We start from the raw sequence: 21,478 nt of genomic DNA, 5'->3' as shown, positions 1-21,478 counted from the left end.
CTACTTGTACTATTATTCCTACTTCATGGTTTTTCACTTATCGCGAGGAAGCTTCAGGGCTTAGTTGCAACTTTTCTGCCAGTTCTGTGAGCTTAATAGATAGCATACATTTGTGTTGCAAAACTTTCCCTCCATTTCAGCAGAAAGCAGCAGCCGGAAGCACTGTTGGCTTCTGGGTAGTATAGTTCTTTTGACTGGGCGTACAGTGTAGGCTAAATGAAAGAAAACTACAAAATGGCAGCGTCTGTCCAAAGTATTTTTTTCATTAGCTTTTTATCCCGTATCGTCCCAATCACGTGAGTAACATTAAAGTTGACAATCGTTGAAAAACCGCAAAAGAGCTTCTCCGCGTAAGTCAAACCGTGAAGTAGCGAGGGACTGCTGCAATGCAAAAGTAGCACTACAAACTGTTATAAAGTGACATTTGCATAAAATGCTGTTAATCTTTTAGATTTAAGTTGTTTTAAGAATCCACATTGGTCTTGACCTCTTGAGCAAACCACCATCTCCTCAGGTCAAAACTAATAGTTTTTAATCCAAACTGAAGCCATTGAAATAGCTATCTATAACAGGTAAGATATGAACTGTTTATAAAATGTGCACAGAACCCCACCTCTCAAGACCTGACTTATGTTACTGAGTCATGTTCCCGTTTACTGGCTGTGGTGGTGTCTCAGTTACAATCTGTTTGTCCATCTGATGGCTCATCTTAAACTTCCTGTGTTTTTATTAGAGTAATGCTGGTAAAAGTAAACTTCACACTGGAATGCACGTCCATATATTGTAGCTTTTTGAATCCGCTGACCATCGTCAAACTCAATAACTGATCGGTTTTTGTCAATAATGAAGCAGGGTGTTGCAAACAGCTGAACTGAGGCTGATTGTACGCAGCGGTTCAGCTCGTCTCTTTCTTGGTGCTGGACTGTGATGCCTGTGAGGAGGCTGTCATCCATAATTGATCATTTATAATCAATAATGTAGCTGCTCAATACAAACACTCAGTGTGTATTTGTGCTGTGGGTTTGCTTGCACAGCCGAACACAACCCGTCCATCACGGTGCTGCTGCCTGCTCGGGTCTGTCATCGACTCTGTGTGTGTTTAGTCATTCTCTTTCTAGACTCAGATGCCCTTCTTGCGCAAAGACTGCCTGAAAAATTAAAGTATCTGCACTGCACCAGATTATTCATCACTGCATTTGTCTGAGCTGTGGAGAAATGTAATTTATAACACGCTCCCTCAGTTATGTAAGCCCAACGCATCTTTCTGCAGAACAGCCCCAAAGTGGCGCAGGCTCGGTGAGTTGTGGATGCGATGTGAAAATGGAAGGCGTGCATGCAGCACAGAGACGTGGCTGGTTACGTTGTCCTTGTCTGTGCCGTCTCCTCCTGGCTCCTCCATTATTTGGTTTGCGGGTTTGGTCCAGGTTTTATTTGATGCTGGCACAAAGTCAGCACAGGCAGATGTCTGCTCGAAGCTCGCTGACGCGTACCTGGAGAGACACGCAGGCTTGTCTTAGTGAATATGGAGGAGATGATAACTGAGAGCAGACTCAGCATTGGAAAAGGAAGTTGCTGTTAAAATTTAAAGCAGCAGTTCTGATTTTTTGGGGAGTGGGATTCTGTGGAAAGGTCATGAACAATTAATATTTTACTTCTTGTTTGTAACATTTAATGATCTCAGCTTGCAGAACTAAACAGAGCATGAATCTGATGATCAGTCTGACGAGCTAACGGTTAGCATGCTGCTCTTAAAACAGCTCCAAACATCAAAATGTCACAAGTTCGGGTTAAAAAAAAGCATTTTGTAACGCTTTAAATAGCCATCAAATTCAGGTTACAGTTATTTATTATGATAAACTCCTGAGTACTGGTATTTACGAGAATGAAAAGGTAAAGTGGTGGCGCAGAGGTTAGAGAAGGTGATCAGAAAGTCGCTGGCTCGACTCTCCGGAACGACAACATTAAAAAATGTGGGTGGGAAAGTTGAAACACCCTCACCTGCCTCCACCCTCATTTGCCCCACTCTGGGTCTTTGAGTCAGCTGCTGTGTAAATGTGCTTTATAAATAAAGTTGACTTGACTTGAGCAAGGCCCTAATCCCCACCTTCTGCTCCCCTGGGCACCCTAGATGGCAGCTCTCTGCTCCACACAGAGGGCTGTGGTAGCTCAGTGGTCTGTGGTTGTGTCAGGAAAAGCATCCGGTGTAAAAACAATTGCTAAGTCTTCGTGCGAGTTAGTTCACCGTGGCGACCCCTGAAGAAGGGAGCAGCCGAAAGAAAAAATATATATTACGAGAACAAATAACAGCAGAAGCAACTGCAGCATTTCCAGTGCAACCTGGGGGATTTCTGACTGGAATATAATATTGCTGTCTGAATAACAATTCAATGTAAAAATGACGACGGTGTAAAAGTTTAAAACAGAATTCTCATAAAACTCCATCACATTTATGAGCTTCTATGACTCAAACCAGTCATTAGCCTGAAAATCTAACCTAAATTAAACTCTGTTTCTTCACATTAATGCTATTCAATAAGCTATATACAACAAGTAAGATATTTATTGTTCTCTTTGAGCAAAAAGCAGCAGTGAAGAGAAGTAAAATTAATCTGTAGCATAACCCCTGCAGAGTTGTTTTGGGTTGAAAAAAGTTATTCCTGATGTCTCATTATCTCAGCAGCCATTTACTCAGAAACATGCAGCTCAGTTTAAGTACTGTGTATAATGTAGTTTGTCAGTAAAGTTCACAATATCTAGACAATTTAGTAAAGTGTGCAAACACACACAGAGGCACATGTTGTTTCAGTCAAAACTTCAGCTTTACTAATGCAGAGTGTCTAACGCAACATATTTGTGTCTGCTGCCCTAAAATCCATACATTTTTTTAATTTGGCCACATTCGCTCAAATCTACTTAGAATACAGCCGTCTAGAGATTCTTGATGATTTCATTACATTTATACTGCCAATTGTTTCTTTTTACGGGTGCAAACAGCTGAGACTGCCAGAATGTAATTGTAAAAAATAGGATTACATTGTAGGACAGAATACATTTTGAATTTTACAGCGAGGATTGTTCTTTGTCTACACTAAATGAATTTTTGCTAAATTTATACACTGTAAATCTGTTTTTGAAAAAAGAAACCCTCCTTGTTGCTTTAGTATGTCTGCTTCCCTTTGCATGAGTCGCTGCTGCGAGCGAATTCACCTGAAAGGCTTGGTCATTGTTTTACGTCGGTCGCCCTTCTGGACCCAACCTGCGTTCGTACCTGCAGCCTCAGGTTTACGAGACCACAGCGCTGACCACTGAGCTGCCACAGCCCCCCAAATTTAAACAGTGAATCTAATAATAAGCTAAACAGAAACACAATGCAACTGTCAAATAAATCACTGAATAAATAGCATTAAAATTTTTAATTATCGCTAACTTACAACTGTTGTTGTCAGAACCTCATTTTAAAAATAGCAATGAGAGTGCAGGTACAGAGGAAAATGTAAAGTATACTGTAAAGTATCAGCAGGTAAAATATTACAAGAACTTTAATTTTTTATATATATATAAAACATTAAATATATATACAAAGTATATATAGTTAAATGTATATATAGTGTAACACATTTGACATACACACACTATCAGTGATGTACAAGACATTCTCTGGCATAACTACTTTGCCTTCATAATAACCATGAAAACGATTGTTGCAGGCCTCAAAGGTGAACGTGGATTTGTGCTGAACTAATTGTAACACTGTACCCGGGGAACACCAGTACATTAGATGGTTGTTAGTTTGCAGGAGGCATCGGATATTAGCTGTGAGCATGTGTGTGCGGGATCTACGCGTGTTCACGGGTGGGTGTATGTGCGTGGGCGAGTGTTATTTTTGGGGTACGTGCGGAGGAGGAAGGGCGAAGGTGTTGTTTACTTCATATTCTCTGGACGTATAGTGGATCCCAGTCCTGCCAAATCCCGGTCTTCAATTACCAAGAGGAGCAGAAAATTACAAACAGTGCTCCCGACTGTCACTTTAGAGCTCGGCTTGACTCTCGGGGAGAGGCAGTCTGATCTAATTACCCAGCCCCTGAAAAGGCTAAGCCAATAACACAGATACTGCACAGGCTGCGAGAGAACAAACACACACATGCGCGTGAACACATAACAGGAAATAAACAACACAAACTCCTTTAAGCACTTGTGCTTCACGCTGAAACGAAGAGAAAACTTCAATCCTAAGTAGAGCGAGACAGCTGAAGAGAAAAACAAAGACGTGAAGGTCAGGCTTCATTCAAAACAGAGAAATTATTTCGGATTCTCCCTCCTCCCTGCCCTTCTCTTCTTACGAACGCTGCATCTCCTTTTGTGAGAGGACGCATCCTCGCGCTGTGAGTCTGATGCCGTCTTTTGTCAGGCGAAGAGTATTCCACTCTGCAGCTCAATAGATCATATCCCATGGCCAGGAGGAGAAAGCTGCCATGTCTCTGTCAATATTACCTTCAGTGATCGGTCATATGTCCTCTGTGTTTGAACGTGGCTTTAATCTGAAATGAAGAAAGCTCTCCTTCGATTAAACATGCACAGACACACAATGTCTTTTTACTCTCAATGCAACACATTTGTTTTCCAAATTTAGCACAGATAGCTGAACAGCAGGAGACTGTCCTGTCTTCTTCTCAACATGGGCTCCCTATCCAAAATGGAGGAAGCCTCTCTAATCTCATTTACCTTCTAGAAGTATAATTTAATGCCTTTGCCTGGGTGATAAAAGGTCAGCGCAGGCTGCACAGGTTTACATCCTGCCAAAAAGAAGAAGAAGAAAATCTTTCTGCATTCATTTTCTGCTGCGATGCTCCCTCGAAATGAGATTCTGTCTGGGAATTTGTGGTGGTTGTGTTGTGTCCGTAAACAAGGTCATTTGGAATAAAGGTGCACAGGCTGCCTCGGGCGGGTTCCTCAAACACACACACACGCGCGCACACACACACACACGCATGCCGACAAACCGAGCCGAGAACACGCACAGGAAACCAGACATTTTTAGAACCCCGTGTCCTATTAGCTCTGACGCAGAGCAAATGTAGCGTATTTGAATTGCATGATCTGTGAGAGCACGGCCTCCCTGCCAGCAGGTTTGGGATGTGAGGAAGAGGATCCAGCCCTGACGTTGACGAAGAGCAAACGAGCCTGCGCTTCATGATCATTGCAGACTTTTGCTGCAGTGCAAAGACGAGGAGGAGGAGAGGCAACAACAGGGAGGGATTCCTGCAGAGAAATCCTCATCTGCTTCTCCTCCTCGCTCATTATCAGCCTTTTCATTAATTGTTGAACACACTAGCATGGCCACGGGATGTAGAAGTCGCCTCAGACGCAAAAGCTTTGAGACTTCTGCCGATGATGTCGATGGGCTATAAATAGGCTGGTATTTTTACCCCTGCCATTTTGGCCTCATTTCTGCATTTCCCCGGTGTTTTCACTGTGAAGATTTACTAGTGCTGCTGATCACGAGTGATGAGCACTTCTCTTGTTTGCACTGCAGTATGTTTGCACCTATATAAAAGGGCTAAACTAGCACAGAAATGAATGTCCTGCATAAATCCCCCAGTGCACCATAGCCTTGCTAACTGGCTCTTACATAAGAGCCCAGAGAGCAAGAAACGACAGAGAATATGAGGGAACTGTGAGCCTCCACTTCTGGAAAAATAGTCCCAAACCTTCCGCTTTGGCCCACTGGAGCTGTACATTTCATTTAAAAAGGTTTCATGCTTACTTTTTATTGTCAAAACCTAGCACTCATCCAGCCACAGTCACATGGTAGTGCAGTAAACCGACCCGAACCAAAACTAAAGTTGTATCCCCCGTTGAATACAAGCACAATTAAATTTTATCTTTAAATATTTACATTTTATGAAGGTTTTTATATGTCGTAAAGTAAAAGTCTAAACATATAATACTTTTTATTGAGTGGGAGTCACATCCAGCTTCTCAACAGTGGTGCAAGAGTACACAACAATCATGTTTGAGTTGGTATTTTGATTTAGAAGTCAGGGTGTGTACATTTTGTATACATCAGAAGGAAGATATTTTAATACCACTTTATAATAAGGCTCCCCTTATAGATAGTTAATAAATAGTTTATAGATATGTTAATTCCCCTATAAACACTTTCTAAATCATTAATAACTGTTTATTGTGCATTAATTAAGGGTGACAGAGACAAAACTGACCAGTTTCTTGGCAAATAGTGAGCTAAATCTCTTCACCTATATATTTCATCTAGAATTGTTATATTAAATTTTTCTTTTTTTAAATTTTTTTTTAACACTTTATTTATACAGGTAGTTTCTTTGAGTCATGAGAACATTTCCAAGAGAGACTTGTTTTTTGGGAGCAGATGGTGGAGATTAAGGGCCTTGCTCAGATGACCAGAGTGGGGCAGGTGAAGGCAAGTGTGGGTGTTTCACTTTTCCACCCACATTTTGATGTTGACGCTATCGGGAGTTGAACCTACAACTTTCTGATTACAGGCCCATCTTCTATAACCTCTCCGCCACCACTCCCCCAATTCAGACTAAATGTCCCCATTTCAGACTAAATTACTACCATGTAAGCACAACAAGCATTTGTAAACCTAATTGTTTTAGGATATAATATTAGTTGTACTTATAATGCAGTGATAATGTACAATATGCTAAAGAATTAGGTTTACAAATACTTATTGTGCTCACAAAGTAGTAACAGTCTGAAATGTTTAATATAACAACGCTAGATGAAATATATAGGTGAACAGATTTGGCTCACTGTTTGCCCAGAAACTGCTCAGTTGTGTCTCTGTCACTCTTAATTAATGTATAATAAGCAGTTGTTAATGATTTATAACATGCTTATAGAGGAATTAATCTATAAACTATTTATAGCTATCTATTAGGGGAACCTTTTTGTAAAGTGGTACCAATATTTTTACACAAGCATATTTTAGTGTTGAATATTAGTTCAAATTTTCATCCAAACGTCTCCTGAAGTTGCTCTGCCAGATGTGTGCGCATGTGTTCATAAATCAAGCGAGTTTGCGGAACGTGGCTTTCGATTTTCCACTCATTTGCGGTTGTAGCATGCAGTTACCATCCTGAATCTATCATTTCTAAGATCGATGGCAGAAGAACTGAATGATGAAATAAAAAGATGTTGCTGGCTAAAATGTAGACATACAAAGCAGCGGTCTGTTGCTTTCACTGACTGTTTGAACCTGAGTTGTTGAGAGTGGAGCACGGTCATGTGTCAGCTCTTTTGTCGTTCATTTTGCTTTGGCCTCGTCTCAACTGTTAGCCGATGACCTTGTGTTCTAGTCTACTATTTACCTCGTACCAGTAATGTTTATATTCTAGTGAAAGCTTTTTGAATGGGTGATGAATTTCCATGTTGAGCCACCTATGCATAGCACCAGCATGTGGCTTTTCTTTTCTTCAATTGTCCTTGTAGATAACTGTTTGGTGTGGCTCAAATGTATCTTGTTTTAGTGCCTCTTCCTTTGCTACATTTCAGAAAATGTGAGGCCCTGATTTTACCCACTTGAACTGAAAGTTTGTGAAGCTTTTAGAATTTTCTACATTTCTGCATAAATGACCTAAAACATGATCAGACAAGTCGTAAAAGTAGATAAAGAGAACCCAGTTTAACAAATGAGACAAAAATATTAAACTTGGTCATTTGTTTATTGAGGATAAGGATCCAATATTACATATTCGTGAGTGGTAAAAGTATGTGAATCTCTAGGATTAGCTGTTAATTTGAAGGTGAAATTAGAGTTAGGTGTTTTCAATCAATGGGATGATGATCAGGTTTGAGTGGACACCCTGTTTGATTTAAAGAACAGGATCTATTAAAGTCTGCTCTTCACAACCTGTTTGTGTACGTGGATCATGGCAGGAACAAAGAATATTTCTGAGGACCTCAGAAAAAGAGTTGTTGATGCTCATCAGGTTGGAAAAGATTAAAAACATCTGTAAAGGGTTTGGACTCCACCAATCCACAGTCAGACAGATTGTGTACAAATGGAGGAAATTCAAAACCATTGTTACCCTCCCCAGGAGTGGTGGACCAACAAAGATCACGACAAGAGCAACGTGTTTAATAGTCAGCGAGGTCACAAAGGACCCCAGGGTAACTTCTAAGAAACTGAAGGCCTCTCCCACATTGACTAATGTTCATGTTCATGAGTCCACCATCAGGAGAACTTGAACAACAATGGTGTGCATGGCAGGGTTGCAAGAAGGAAGTTACTGCTCTCCAAAAAGAACATTGACGCTCATCTGCAGTTTGCTAAAGATCATGTGGACAAGCCAGAAGGCTGATGGAAGAATGTTTGGTGGACGGATGAGACCAAAATAGAACTTTTTAGTTTAACTTAAAAGTTTTATGTTTGGAGAAAGGAAAACTCTGCATTCCTGCTTAGAACCTTATCCCATCTTTGAAACATGGTGGGGGTAGTATCATGATTTGGGCCTGTGTTGCTGCATTTGGGCCAGGACGGCTTGCCATTATTGATCTGTCCATGAACTGAATCTGAAGAGAAGGTGTGTCATGCAGCGAAATAATGACCCTCAGCACACAAGTCGTTCGACCAAAGAATGTTAAAGAAGAATAAAGTTCATGTTTTGGAATGGCCAAGTCAAAGTCCTGACCTTAATCTAATCCAAATGTTGTGGAAGGACCCGTTGAAGGTCCAGCTTCAACCCAGAGTTGAAGCTGTTCTGTAAAGAAGAATGGGCTAAAATTCCTCCAAGCTGGTGTGCAGGACTGATCAACAGTTGACAACTGGAACAACTGGAAACATTTAGTTCCAGTTATTGCTGCACATGGAGGTCACAGCAGATACTGAAAGCAAAGGTTCACATATTTTTGCCACTTACAAAATTGTAACATTGGATAATTTCCCTCAATAAATAAATGACCAAGTATAATATTTTTGTCTCATTTGTTCAACTGGGTTCACTTTTTCTACTTTTAGGACTTGTGTGAAAATCTGATGATGTTTTAGGTCATATTTATGTAGAAATTCTAAAGAGTTCACAAACTTTCAAGCACCACTGTCGTTACTGATCTGTTTCGCTGGGTTTTATTCAGTGTTTGCTCTGCTTCACCATGATCTTGTTGCTGTCATACCTTGATCGTGTGCTGAAATGTTTAAAGTGCAAACTGTAAAATTAAAAACCTTTGTGGAGAATCTTTAGCCAGACACAAAATATGCTTGTTCTTTCTCTGTATTTTGATATTTGTTGATATTGTGGACATCGTCGCCATCCAGCGATGTATCATGAGCTTTTTTGTTAGAATGTGTGGATGGAGAAAAAAAAATCAAGTTAGGAAAATGTCCATAGTAGTATAAACTGGGCTTAAGAGTTAAATTTAGGTACACACACAAACGTTCTGCACAGTACGGTAAAACAGGCTAGACTATGCACTGTTTTACCCCTAGGAAAGACATATAACTTTAACGATAACTTTGACATGATGGTGACTTTTTTTTTCTTGCAACCACAAGGAGAAAGGACCAGTTTCAGCATCAAATGCAGTTTTTACATTGTCCAGTCTCAGCATGACTCGCTTCACCTTAATTTGAACCGATTCAGTTGAATGTGGTCCCAGTAGTTTCGCATAGAATTGAGTTGCCTCCACATAGGCGGGTCATCATAGCAAGCTGCTTGAAACGCCAAATAAATATAAAATAAATAAAGTCACAAATTACTCATCATTCTCTACCATCACTTCAAAAAATGCCATGGCCTAGTTGATCCATCTGAATTCTGTTGTCAGTCAAATCAAGGAAATGTCTCCACCTCCTCATTCTACCACGGTGTTGTCATTTTAATGTTGTATTAGATATATATATATATAAAAGTAAATTAAAAATGAATGCAGAGATTGGGAGGTTTTTAAATAATTGTTATTTCTTGTGAAGGAAACACTCTCACTCTTCTAAGAACAGAGCTGGGAGTGGGCGGGACCACTCAATGTATGATACGGATCGGTGAAGGGAACTGGACCTGGATTTGTTAGCTTCACAGCTGTTCAATAGAGACATTCAATTTTTAATGACCGTGACGTATGTCGTTTGTGATGAAGTACATCATCAGGGCCTTACCACATGTTTTACCAAGTGGTAAATCCCCCCCCCCCACACACACACACACACCCTCACCTCCTGAGCTGCTGAGCTGCTGTACTTCTCCTCGTTGCCTGTTCTTGGTCTCAGTGAGATAGCGAAGGAGAAACGTTAGCCTCTGCATTTGAAAAGGAAAACATGAAGAAATTATGAGGAGGAAGCAACAAAACTAGTCGCGACTCTTTACTGTCTGCAGCTCGGTTGTAAAGAGACGTTCAAACCATCCGGATCATTCACGGACAGCACTTCTTCAGTTTCGAACTGTATAGGGCAGAGTCGAGATAATCTGAAAGGGTCACAACTTTCTGAATCTAGAGGCAGCAGGAAGGGGTGAAGTTAAACCATCCAATTTCTTCCAAGAAACCCAACCCTCTGCTTTTTTAATAAAATCATTTTTATCCATAGAGTTAAATAAGACAACTAGAGAGCACTGATGTGACGTGATGCACTGTTTGGCCATATCCAGAGAGCGTCTAGACTTAGCATTGTTGTAGATATTGATAAAATAGCCAACAGTAATAGCTGATTATGTGAAGATTGTAAAAATGATCAATTATATTATTAGTTTAATATCAGAATACATACGAGCTATCTAATGTATGCAGAAATGTAAAAATTCCACAAAGCTGTGTGCTACGGTTGTTCCAACCCAAGAGAAACAGGTAAACACGTCTCATTTCACAAGTCAGCAGATTTGATCATCCTCAATGTGAATGTGATCCGATCATGACTGAAGCTAATAATGTAACCGTTTAAAATTAAAATAAACATTTAAAGCTGATGTAATAACTGTTAACGATTGAATTGGCTTGTAGATATTAGCTTGTGTGGCATATATTGTTATACAGGACAATGAATCATGCTACAGCTTAGCACTAATTATTAAATTGTACAATCTTTTGTCCAATTTATGTAATATCTCCACAGTATAAAATAATAGATATTTTACTATTTTAAGGTTACACAAACTTGACCTGTTGAGAAGATGGTTAGTCAATATCAATGGAGACAAGTTTCATCCTTTAAAAGTATCATTTTCTAACTGTCAACTACAGAACAGAATAATTATAACAAATAAATATACATTATTTCAATAATGTTATGCATCACCCTTTATATGTAATTTCTGAGTTCTGTGTGTTATTGACTGACTTCAGATCTAGTTTAGATCATGATTACTTCTAAACAATATGTTTTCTTTATATGTCATCTAGCTGTTTTATATTATTGTTGACTGAAATTAACATTGATTATCAATTCTATTCATTTGCTGTAAAAGGATTACAAATAATTTGTGACACAGATCCAGTTGGGCTTGTTTTGTCGACTGTGAGCTGTTGCCCTCTTTGGACGCCATCTTTTCTCCTCCATGATGTCGGCTGCAGACAGTGCGCGGGACAGGGAGTGCGCGCTTGAGTTGTCTTTGTTAACTCTGTTTTTACCGTTTTATTGTTGTTCAATGATCCACAGTGTGACTCACATACCACCTGTTCTTAAATCTGTCATCTCATCGGTAAAGTGACAATAGCCGCCCCCTGAGAAGTGAAACCTGCAGTTAATTCAACAGTATTTTTAATCCCTTCGAAAACATTTTCCCAGAGGCTGCAGCTACTATTATGACTGGTTGTGTGATGCTATCATGTTTTAAATCCATCTGCTTGACTTACATGTCTTAGTTTGCTATATTTAGTTTGTGTAATTAAACCGTGGGTCCAGTTTCTCAGACAGCCTTCGGGGCTTGGCACGGCCAGATGCCAGCCCGTCTCAGCTCTGGCCATCTTGTCAAGTCTAACGGGAAGTGTGACGCCGTGAGCAAACCTGTCGGATGTCGAGTCGTTTGACCAAGAATTGAACCCTGCTTTGTTTTTTGTTTGAAGTCATCTCAGTGTCCTATTTAAATACTCCAAGTATCTCTTGCAGTTTCCAGCATACGCTTAAATAACAATGGTGACCTTTCTGAGATTATCATAAAAATAAATAAATATATTTAGCAATCAGTAAATTACGAGTGTCATTTTAAGGATGCTAATATTTCTATAAATTATTCTAGAAGTTCATGAATACAATGTTTTAAATGAACAATGTTCTTTTGCCTATTAATAAACAGGCTCTTATGTTTTTATTATTATGACATCATCATCAAGTTGCTAAAAGATAACAGATTTTTATTATGCTTCTGTGCTTTTGCAGACTTAATTGTGTGCACAGTTTTGTACTTTATGACTCTTCTGAGAACACTTGATGCTCAAAACCTACTTAAGGATTTAAATCATTGACATTTAGACTTGTAACAAAGCTGAATTTAGTAAACACAAGATAGTGTGATATCTGCAAGCAAATAAGAGCTTTTTTGATAAACAGTGAGCTGTATTATTTTAATGCTTCATAATAAATGTAATTTACGCACCAGACAAAACAACAACAGGTAAACATTTACTACTATAGGTACTTGGATAAAATGACTTAAAAGTTGCAATACCTGCTCTGCAACCCTGTACTTACTGTGTGGACAAAGTATTATACTGTTGTATTTAATCTAGTTCTAGTTGATTTTAAAAGTAGTTTAAATTATTGAGTTACAAAAATAAGTTTTGCTGAAAGATTGGCAAAACCTTAGCTAACACTTTTCTACTTTTGTAAAAGAACTCAGCTGGAACCCAGATGTGATATGCACCTCAGCACTTGCCGTATCTTTAGCCTGTTTTAATTTTTACCTCTTGATTTTTTTTTAATACAAAAAAAAAATGTAAATTAAAATGATTTATTCATGACAATTGTCACAAGATTACTGCAGATTTCTGAGCTGAAATGAACTCACAACTTGAGTCAAACAAAATGTTTGTCCTTGGAGTCTTTTCACTTTAGCTACATTAGCTAATGCATATTAGCCAATTCTTGTTAACTGGGTTAAAAGTGTTTAATTGTGTGAACGCTTATGAAGCATTCACACTATCCACTTTTCATCCGTATGTTTTTCGGCATCTTTCTCGTTCCACAATTTTTGAGCTATTTCAACAAATCATATTAAAACGTTCAGCTTGTTCAGGAGAAGGGTACCATGACCCAAAGTTATGGTACCATTTTTGAAATATTTAGCCTTTTCTGCCATGTTTTTTTTTCTCATAGGAAATGAATTCAGCTCATTTTACATCCTTCATATCTTTAGATCTGTTTACCTTTTCTTGCTCTTTTCACATTTTGTTCTGGTTCAGCTTCTTTCAGCTTCCTTGTGCAACTTTAAACTATTTTTAGCTACTTTCAGCTCATTTTCTGCTGTTTGTGATCCTTTTAGATTATTTCTGCTAACTACAACATTTTTTGTGCTTCTTCTAACTTATTTCTGCTAATTTCAACTTGTTATGCTTATTTCTACAAGTTTCAGTTTTTTCTGCTATTTAAGCTACAATTTGGCTGTTTCGCTTGTTTGAGCTTTTTCAGCTAATTCCAAATTTTTTGCACTTGCTATCTTTTGTCAGCCTAATTCAGCAAAAATCTGCTCTCTCAACTTCCTTCTGGTAATTGAAGCTTCTTTCAGCTTTTTTAGCTACTTTTCAACTGTTTTCTTTTTTGTTGTTGTTGCCCATTTCAGTTTTTTTCAGATAATTTCCACTTTTTGTGCTTATTTCTGTTTCTTTCAGCCCAATTGGGCACTTATGTGATTTCTGCACTTCCTTCTGATAATTTAAGCTTATTTCTACCTTTTCAGCTACCTTTCAGCTATTTTTTTCTAACTTCAGCTTTTAGAGCTAATTTACTAATGTTTGTGCTTGGTTATTCGTATTTAAAACAAATTCAGCAAATATGTTTTTTGTTTTCATCTGCTAACTTAGATTTGTTCTTCCCTTTCACCTTCGATTAAGCATGTTTTTTTGCTAACTTCAGCTGTTTTTCAGCACGTTCATTAGCAATACGCATTCACACTGCATTTTCGCAGAAAAGGCAATTTCTCTAATTGGTTAACAGTAATTTTAGCCTGGATTTGGGCTTTTTGAGCTACACCGCTGTTTAGATTATTTGCTTTATCTGTATCTCTTCGCTGAGGGTTAATTTTTTTTAACTAAGTAAAAAAACATGTAACGTGTAACATACATAATTTTAACTGTGGAGTTGTGACTTAAGGAAGGCAATTCTTGTGGTGAACTAGCTAGCAACAGAAGCAGACTTTGTCTTTCATATGACTGAATAACAAATGTTCAGTACGTAATGTGTTGATCACAGAAGGCAAAGCACCTGCGCTACAAAAGTCTCTACTCTCTGCTCCACTGGGCCTCCTGCTCTCACTAAACACAGTATGTGCTGCTTCTGATTCAACCGCACAGCCCAACAACACACTGCTGCACGTACCGGAGGGGCCAACAGAGCGGACACAAACTTTCTCTTCCAGATGAAATCAAAAGGAATTAACACTAGGAAATTTAATTGGAGAGAAAAAAAAAAAATGTATATATATATATATATATATATATATATATGTATAGTGCAAGAATACACAATCATTGTTGGATTTCTGGGTAGAAGTTCATCAGTTTTGTTACATCTCTGCCATTTATTCCAATCCTGAATTTTAGTTGAAGTTGACGTTCTGATATAAGGATTTTATTGTATTTTTGTTGTCCCCAGGAAAGAGTAATTAAAAAAAAAAAATTGGGATTTATTTAAAAAGCTAAATTGTTTAATTCTTTGAAGGAATTCAGAGTTTTGGACAAAGATCACCAAAATTTAAAGATAACTTTAAGCACACCACATACAACATTACGAGATGTCAGGTTTGTGTTGACAGTGACTCTCAGCTACTACCATGATAAATTTTAGCTCATTAAAAATTGACAAAGTCATTTATCTGTGGCAGCCATCTTAAATTAAACTGTATTGACTTCTAAATTTAATCCGCTGTAGCAAGTGTCCTTCAGATTGTTACTTTCTGCATGTTTCAGCTACATTTGTTAGGGAGATGTACTGCTTCATGACACATGAACACATGGACAGATGTGCAACATCTGCAGCTGTGGGTGATAACTGTAAACGAATTGCATAATATCATTGTATGTAAACAAATTGCATAATATCATTGTATGTTAATTTTGTCACTTGTTACTGATAATATTTATCTGTGTGAATCAGTTCTCTGATGAATCCTTAATATAAATACATTTATTTTTTTTACAATTTTCCCTTTTTGTTCATAGGATCACCACAACTGCAGCCTGCATGATGGACCTGCGCCGCTACCCTCTAGATGAGCAAAACTGCACGTTGGAGATAGAAAGCTGTAAGTACCGTTGCCCATGACAACCATCTCTCACACCCACATGAGTTGGACAGATCCCACATATACACATGCAGCTCTGCCGTCCCAGTGGCACCGAAGCAGTCCGTAGGTTGATAAAACCTGGATGCTAAATGCTGAGAAAGGCTGATGAGATATGCATCGAGGAGAAGAACATCACTAATGGCTCAGTGACTGATAACAGCCAGCCTAATTAATTCAACTCCAACTGCAGTGGCTTCCCAAGGCGCAGAGGAGCCTGATTAGGTCCGGTGTTTCAGGGATGTGCTGATAGTCAACGTTATGTACCGCTCTCCTCCCAAAACTGCCTCCTCGTGTTTGTAGGGCACAAAGAGCTGATTTCACGTGGAGTTTGTAAGTGTGCGTGATCTGGCGCTCTCGAGTGGAGGAAGTGCAAGGAGAACATGGGGGAGAATGACGGAGGTCGTGTTTTATCTGGGTCCCCGGAGAGAGGGATTATAGGGCTGGGATGTGGTGTAGGGCTCAATCTTTCCGGGTTTGATCACATTATTGCCAGCAGCACCAAGCAGCACAAAAAAACAGAACGGGTCAGAACCGCCCCTCATTGCTCCTCTCCCATTATGCTCTCCATCTCTCTTTCCGGTTCTCATCTCCTTTTCTTCGCAAAGACTTATCCCCTTTTTCTCCCCTCCCAGCCTTTTTATCTCACTCCTCATCACTCATTTGCTGTCCCCCCACCCATCCTCTCTCAGGCTGCCTTACAAAACACACACCAACACACACAACTCTAGTTTTGATCACCAGGCAGGATCTGCTCTCATATGGATTAACTGGCACTGGTTTTAATGTTGGAACCACTTCATGGCTGAGCGTGCTATTTTATTCAGACTAATGAGCCCAGAGAACTCTCACTTCCCTTGATAAACTTGATGCATTTTTAACAGACACACATCTTAAAATTAAGCTCCCCGGATACATCAGCAGCTTGCTGCAGCAGCTCAGGCCTCTGGTCTCACATGCTGAGCTTGAGCAATAATTAATTTCCTCCTCTCTCTTACTAAACATCCATTTCACGCATGCAAATACATTCTGACACATGTATGTGCTTCTTTGCTCACATGTCATACAGCAGAGCGTGGGGATGTAATTTAAGGCCTAACTTTCATTAAAGGAACGCACATCGCCCGCCACCTTTCACGCCAGACTATCACAATAAAATTGTTTTATGATGAAAAATATCAGAGTTATAGCCGTTTGGGTCAAACCTTCTAAATGACATCATGAGCTATGTTTCTTGTGCAATACTGCAAGATCTCGTGCAACCTGTTATTGCTCAGAATATGTGCTGGGGATCACTCTCAACTACTACCACACCAGATTGTAGCTCAATATCTGTAAACTGTCTGAGTTATAGCCATTTGTGTGTTTTTTATTGTTACTTTGCTGTGGCAGCCTTCTTGAAAACACTATCACCTTTGGTTGTGGGAAATAATAATGATAAAAATAACTTTCTAGCAATTTTTGTGCAAGCTATGAACTGTACAAGAGTCCTACCAAAAAGTTATTCTCGCCTCGGCTTCTTATCCTGCTCTGTAATGGCTGACATCAAAACAGCAGCGTGATGCACTAATTGGGGAGAAATGCCGACTTTCACGAGGCAGGAGGGAGCGCTTACTGTTTCTGCAGATTCACAGATTTCACTGAGTTTTTTTGTTTTTTTTAATTCAGCCTGTGAATAGGTATAACTATAATACTGCTACTTCTTAACAAAACAGAAAAGTAAAACAACAAGTTATACTTTTATTGCAAATAAACTAATATGTTTTTGTTCCCTGAAAAGGATTAATAACTCACCAGCAAGCTCACGCACTGTGGTTTGTTCTGAGTCTATCCCACGTACAGCGTCCGACTGCTGTGAACACAGAGTGCCAAATGCAAACCTCAGTAGATGCATAATTTACTTCTGTTGGAGTAATGCTGTCCACAAGCTGCAGGACCCAGCTGCTGGGAGGAGCGACTTCTTCTTTGTTGAACAAAAACCATGTATGTGTCTCACTGTATTGACTATTTTTACATTACTGCAGGCATTTTGCTTAGTGCTAAACAATAAAGCTAAATTGAGTTGTTAGAGCTAAGAATCAGAACAATAGCTTAAAACTAAAAGAAGTAAAACACTATTTAAAAAGAGCAAAAGTCTAAATAGAGGCAGCAAAATGCTAGCTAAAGAGTAAAAGCAGCAAAATGCTGAAAAGAAGTAGAAAAATACAAGTTAAAAGTAGCAAAATACTAGCTAAAAGTTAAAGACAGTAAATTGTCATCTAAAATTAGTATAACATTATCTAAAAAAATTGCTTTCTGAAAGTATCAAACACTTACTAATAGGTGAAATTTGCAAAATGCTCACCAAAAGTAGCACAATACTAGCTAAAAGTAGCTAAAAATGTCAAAATGCTAGTTAAAAGTAGCGTAAGAAGACAAAAACACATGTTGAAGATTTCAAAAGAACACAGTTTTTGAAAGATTTTAATGATTTTTTGGGGGGATGTGTTTCCCCTAAATGTTAAACAAACTTAAAAGTATGAAAATTACAAAAGCAAAAAAAAAAAAAAAAGGCTGAAAGATTTGTTGACATTTTAATCCTTTCAAAGCATCGAATGTGCAGAAGTAGTTACATGTTCAAACGGTATAAATGAAACACAAAGAATAAAGAAAAACAGGATCACTATGGTGTGAATGTTCCAAGGTTCAGGTTTGGTTCATTTGTCGTGTGCAGATCAGCACGATGTCAACAATGCATTGAAATGCTGAGGATGAGAAGAACTGTCTCCACTCGCCAAAAATATAATGGATATAAATAACTGTGGTGCTGTGTGTGGATGCTCCTGCAACATCTGTGCGTCTCCTGCTCTGACAAATCAATGCCTGCTGTGAAAAAACACCTGTGGGTGAAGAAGGTCGCCTGTCCAGCCAACATCAATTCAACATGAGTGCTGTGACTAAATTTACACTGAATGTCAGCGCCTTAACATACAGCAGCAAATAACATCCATCCATCCATCCATCCATTATCTTTACCCGCTTCTGCCTTTCTGAGTCGCGGGGGTCACTCGTGCCCATATTCAGCAGTCACTGTGTGAGAGATGGGGGACACCCTGGACAGGTCTCCAGTCCATCACAAGGACACATAGAGACAAACGAGACAAACAACCATTCACTCTCTCACTCACACCTAGGGACAATTTAGAGTTACCAATCAGCCGAACATGCATGTTTTTGGTCTGTGGGAGGAAACTGGTGTACCTGTAGAAAACCCATGCATGCACGGAAAGAACATACAAACTCTTCCCAGAATAGGCCTCGGGCCGGGATTTGATCCACTGACCTTCTTGCTGAGAAGCAGCAGCTCTTCCAGCTATGCCACCGTGCCACCCCAGCAGCAATTACATTTGTATCAAAAAAAGTCCTTAAGTTTAATTATTTAACTGTTAGCCACGTGTAGCTACATGTAGCTATGTAGCACTTACAGAACATCATGGATCATTTCCAGGCTGGACTATCATAATGTTTCTGTCTCGGTAACCATGTTTTTCAAAGTTGATAATGATATAAAGGTTAATAAAATATTGTTTACATTTATTTATTTTAATTTGAGACAACAGCAATCCACTTTGGCTCAGACTAGCCTCTCATCATTAACAATCTAGTCAGAATTTGAGTCTGATTCTCCAAATTGAAATTGTTCAAATTGGTATCAGCACCAAGTAAGAAATTCTTTGTTCACGTTTCCACAGAATCCCACTTCAAATGATCTGAACTACTGCTTTAAGATTCCAGCAAGCACTTCCCGTCAGCTCGAAATTCCCCAGCTTGTTAGGCATCATCGCACTTTATAATATTAAAACATTAATATGAAGTTTGCACTAGCAGTGGTTTGCAACACCTCTTTAAAAAAATAACATTTCTTCTGGACTGTAGGCACTTTATGCAGAAAGTGGCTGAAAAGTTTTAGAAAGATGAAATGCCACACATTTATCCCGAGAAACATAAAGGCTTTTTTCAACACAAAAAAAGATACTGACTGATGACCTGACTGAAAAATGGTGCATTGTATACCTGGATTATTGAGCATGGATGGATTTTGTTGGTTTTGAACTAGTTTGACATGCCTTTCAACGAGGAAGAGGGCTGGCACTGGAGAAGGGGGCATGCCAAAGAGACCATCTTAGCACCAACATAATTGGTTTGTTCCACTTTGGAGTAAGCTGTTGGGGAAAGAACCAGTTTTGTTTTGTGTGTTTCCTTGACTGATGAAGCCTTCTGGATGGAAGGTGAAACATTTCAACACAAAAAAAGAAACTGTCCAGATGACCTGACTGAAAAATGTTGGATAAAGGCTTTAGTTTTGAGTTCAAACGTCTTGCTCAGCTGTGTTCCCTGAGCCTTCTCAAAAGTAGTGAGTACTTTTATATTGATCGGGGCAACAGAAAACAAAACCGCTTCCATTTAATGTGTCTGCTGTATGCCACAATGTGTTACAGTTCAATATTGAATAAGGATAAGGTTTCTTTGAGTCTTCTGGCTGTCTCTGCTGCAGATGGATACACCACTGATGACATCGAGTTTTACTGGAGAGGTGGGGACGGCGCTGTGTCCGGGGTCGACAGAATAGAGCTTCCACAGTTCTCTATCGTCGACTACAAGCTCATCTCCAAGAACGTCGTCTTCTCAACAGGTACAGAACACAGATGCCAATTTCCTCCTCCTGTCCGTTCATCTTGGAGTTTCAGCTTTTTATCTGTTTAGGATGCTATGCCATTAGGATAAAAACTGTCATTTTTATATGTGAAAAAATGAGAGATATGGTTGCTTTGTTGAAACTTTGAAAATAATGTTATCCCAATCTCATGCGACGTTGCAAGATCTCGTGCAACCTGTTATTGCTCTGAATATGTGGGGATGACTCTCAGCTAGTACCAAAACCATTATGTTTATGTAAAATGACTGAGGTTTAGCCAACGTGGTAGTGGACTTCAGAAGGTCCAAGACTCCGAGCTGGAGTCCCATACATCGGTGGCAGAGAAAAGGGCCCTCAGTAAGCTGCTATCCATCATGGACAATGTTGACCATCCTCTGCATGGCACCATCATGAAGCAGAGGAGCTCCTTCAGTGGTAGACTGCTGTCCCAGCCTGCTCCATGGACAGATTCAGGAAGTCTTGTCCCTCAGGCCATCAGACTGTTCAACAATCCCCATACAGTAAAAAGAAAGCCTTGTGAATATGTGGCACCCCGGACACTTATGTATGTGTATGTATGTATATTTACATGTACATATGCAGGGGACTAGTGAACCGCTTTGTGGCATGGTGTGGAAACAATCATCTCATCTTGAATGTGAATAAAACTAAGAAGATTATTGTAGATATCAGGAGAAACAGGAGCAAGTCCAACACTATTTCCATCATGGGAGAAGAAGTGGGGGTGGTAGAGAAGACTGCTTCTTGGTGAAGCTGAAGTCCTTCAGTGTTTGCAGCAATATGCTGCATATCATCTATAAGTCTGTTGTAGAGAGCATTATCTCTTCTGCCATCATCTGCTGGGGTAGCAGCACCAGAGCAAGTGACTTAAAAAAGCTCAACAAGCTCATAAAAAAGGCTGGCTCAGTTCCTTTGGAGATGATTGTACAAAGAGGGTTTCTTCATAAAATGAAGAACATTAAAGACAACCGTCAGCATCCTCTTCATCAGACTGTCATACAACACCAGAGTGTCTTTCAGTCAGAGGCTTCTTCAGATCTGCTGTAAGACAGACCTCTACAAGAGATCCTTCCATCAGCATCTAGAACAACTATTAAATGAAACCAGGATGAAGAGTTACAACAACATTTAATTTCCCTCTGGGATAAAGTATTTTTGAATTGAATTGAATATATATGTAGTACTCCCTACCACCTAGTGCATGTGCATACTGTCTTTTTCAAATTTGTGTATTCTGCTTCTTTTTTTTTTATTATTTCCGGTGTCTTTTTTATCTATCTATCTATCTATCTATCTATCTATCTATCTATCTATCTAT

The 21,478-nt window shown here is 39.2% G+C and overlaps 1 protein-coding gene across 1 annotated transcript in view; it reads left to right on the top strand.

The window, feature by feature from the left end:
* Nucleotides 1-21,478, top strand: part of gabrb2a (gamma-aminobutyric acid type A receptor subunit beta2a) — a 50,383-nt gene that overhangs the window by 19,969 nt on the left and 8,936 nt on the right. Inside the window, exons 5-6 of the mRNA XM_037675335.1 lie at nt 15,343-15,425; nt 19,999-20,136. Coding sequence (XP_037531263.1) covers nt 15,343-15,425; nt 19,999-20,136 — 221 coding nt within the window. The remainder of the gene's footprint in view (nt 1-15,342; nt 15,426-19,998; nt 20,137-21,478) is intronic.

Source organism: Nematolebias whitei, chromosome 4, assembly GCF_014905685.2.
Source record: "Nematolebias whitei isolate Nwh7 chromosome 4, NemWhi1, whole genome shotgun sequence".
In the NCBI taxonomy this organism is placed as follows: Eukaryota; Metazoa; Chordata; class Actinopteri; order Cyprinodontiformes; family Rivulidae; genus Nematolebias; species Nematolebias whitei.
The sequence above is the reverse complement of the archived record's forward strand: the minus strand, read 5'-3'. Positions and strand labels throughout refer to the sequence as shown.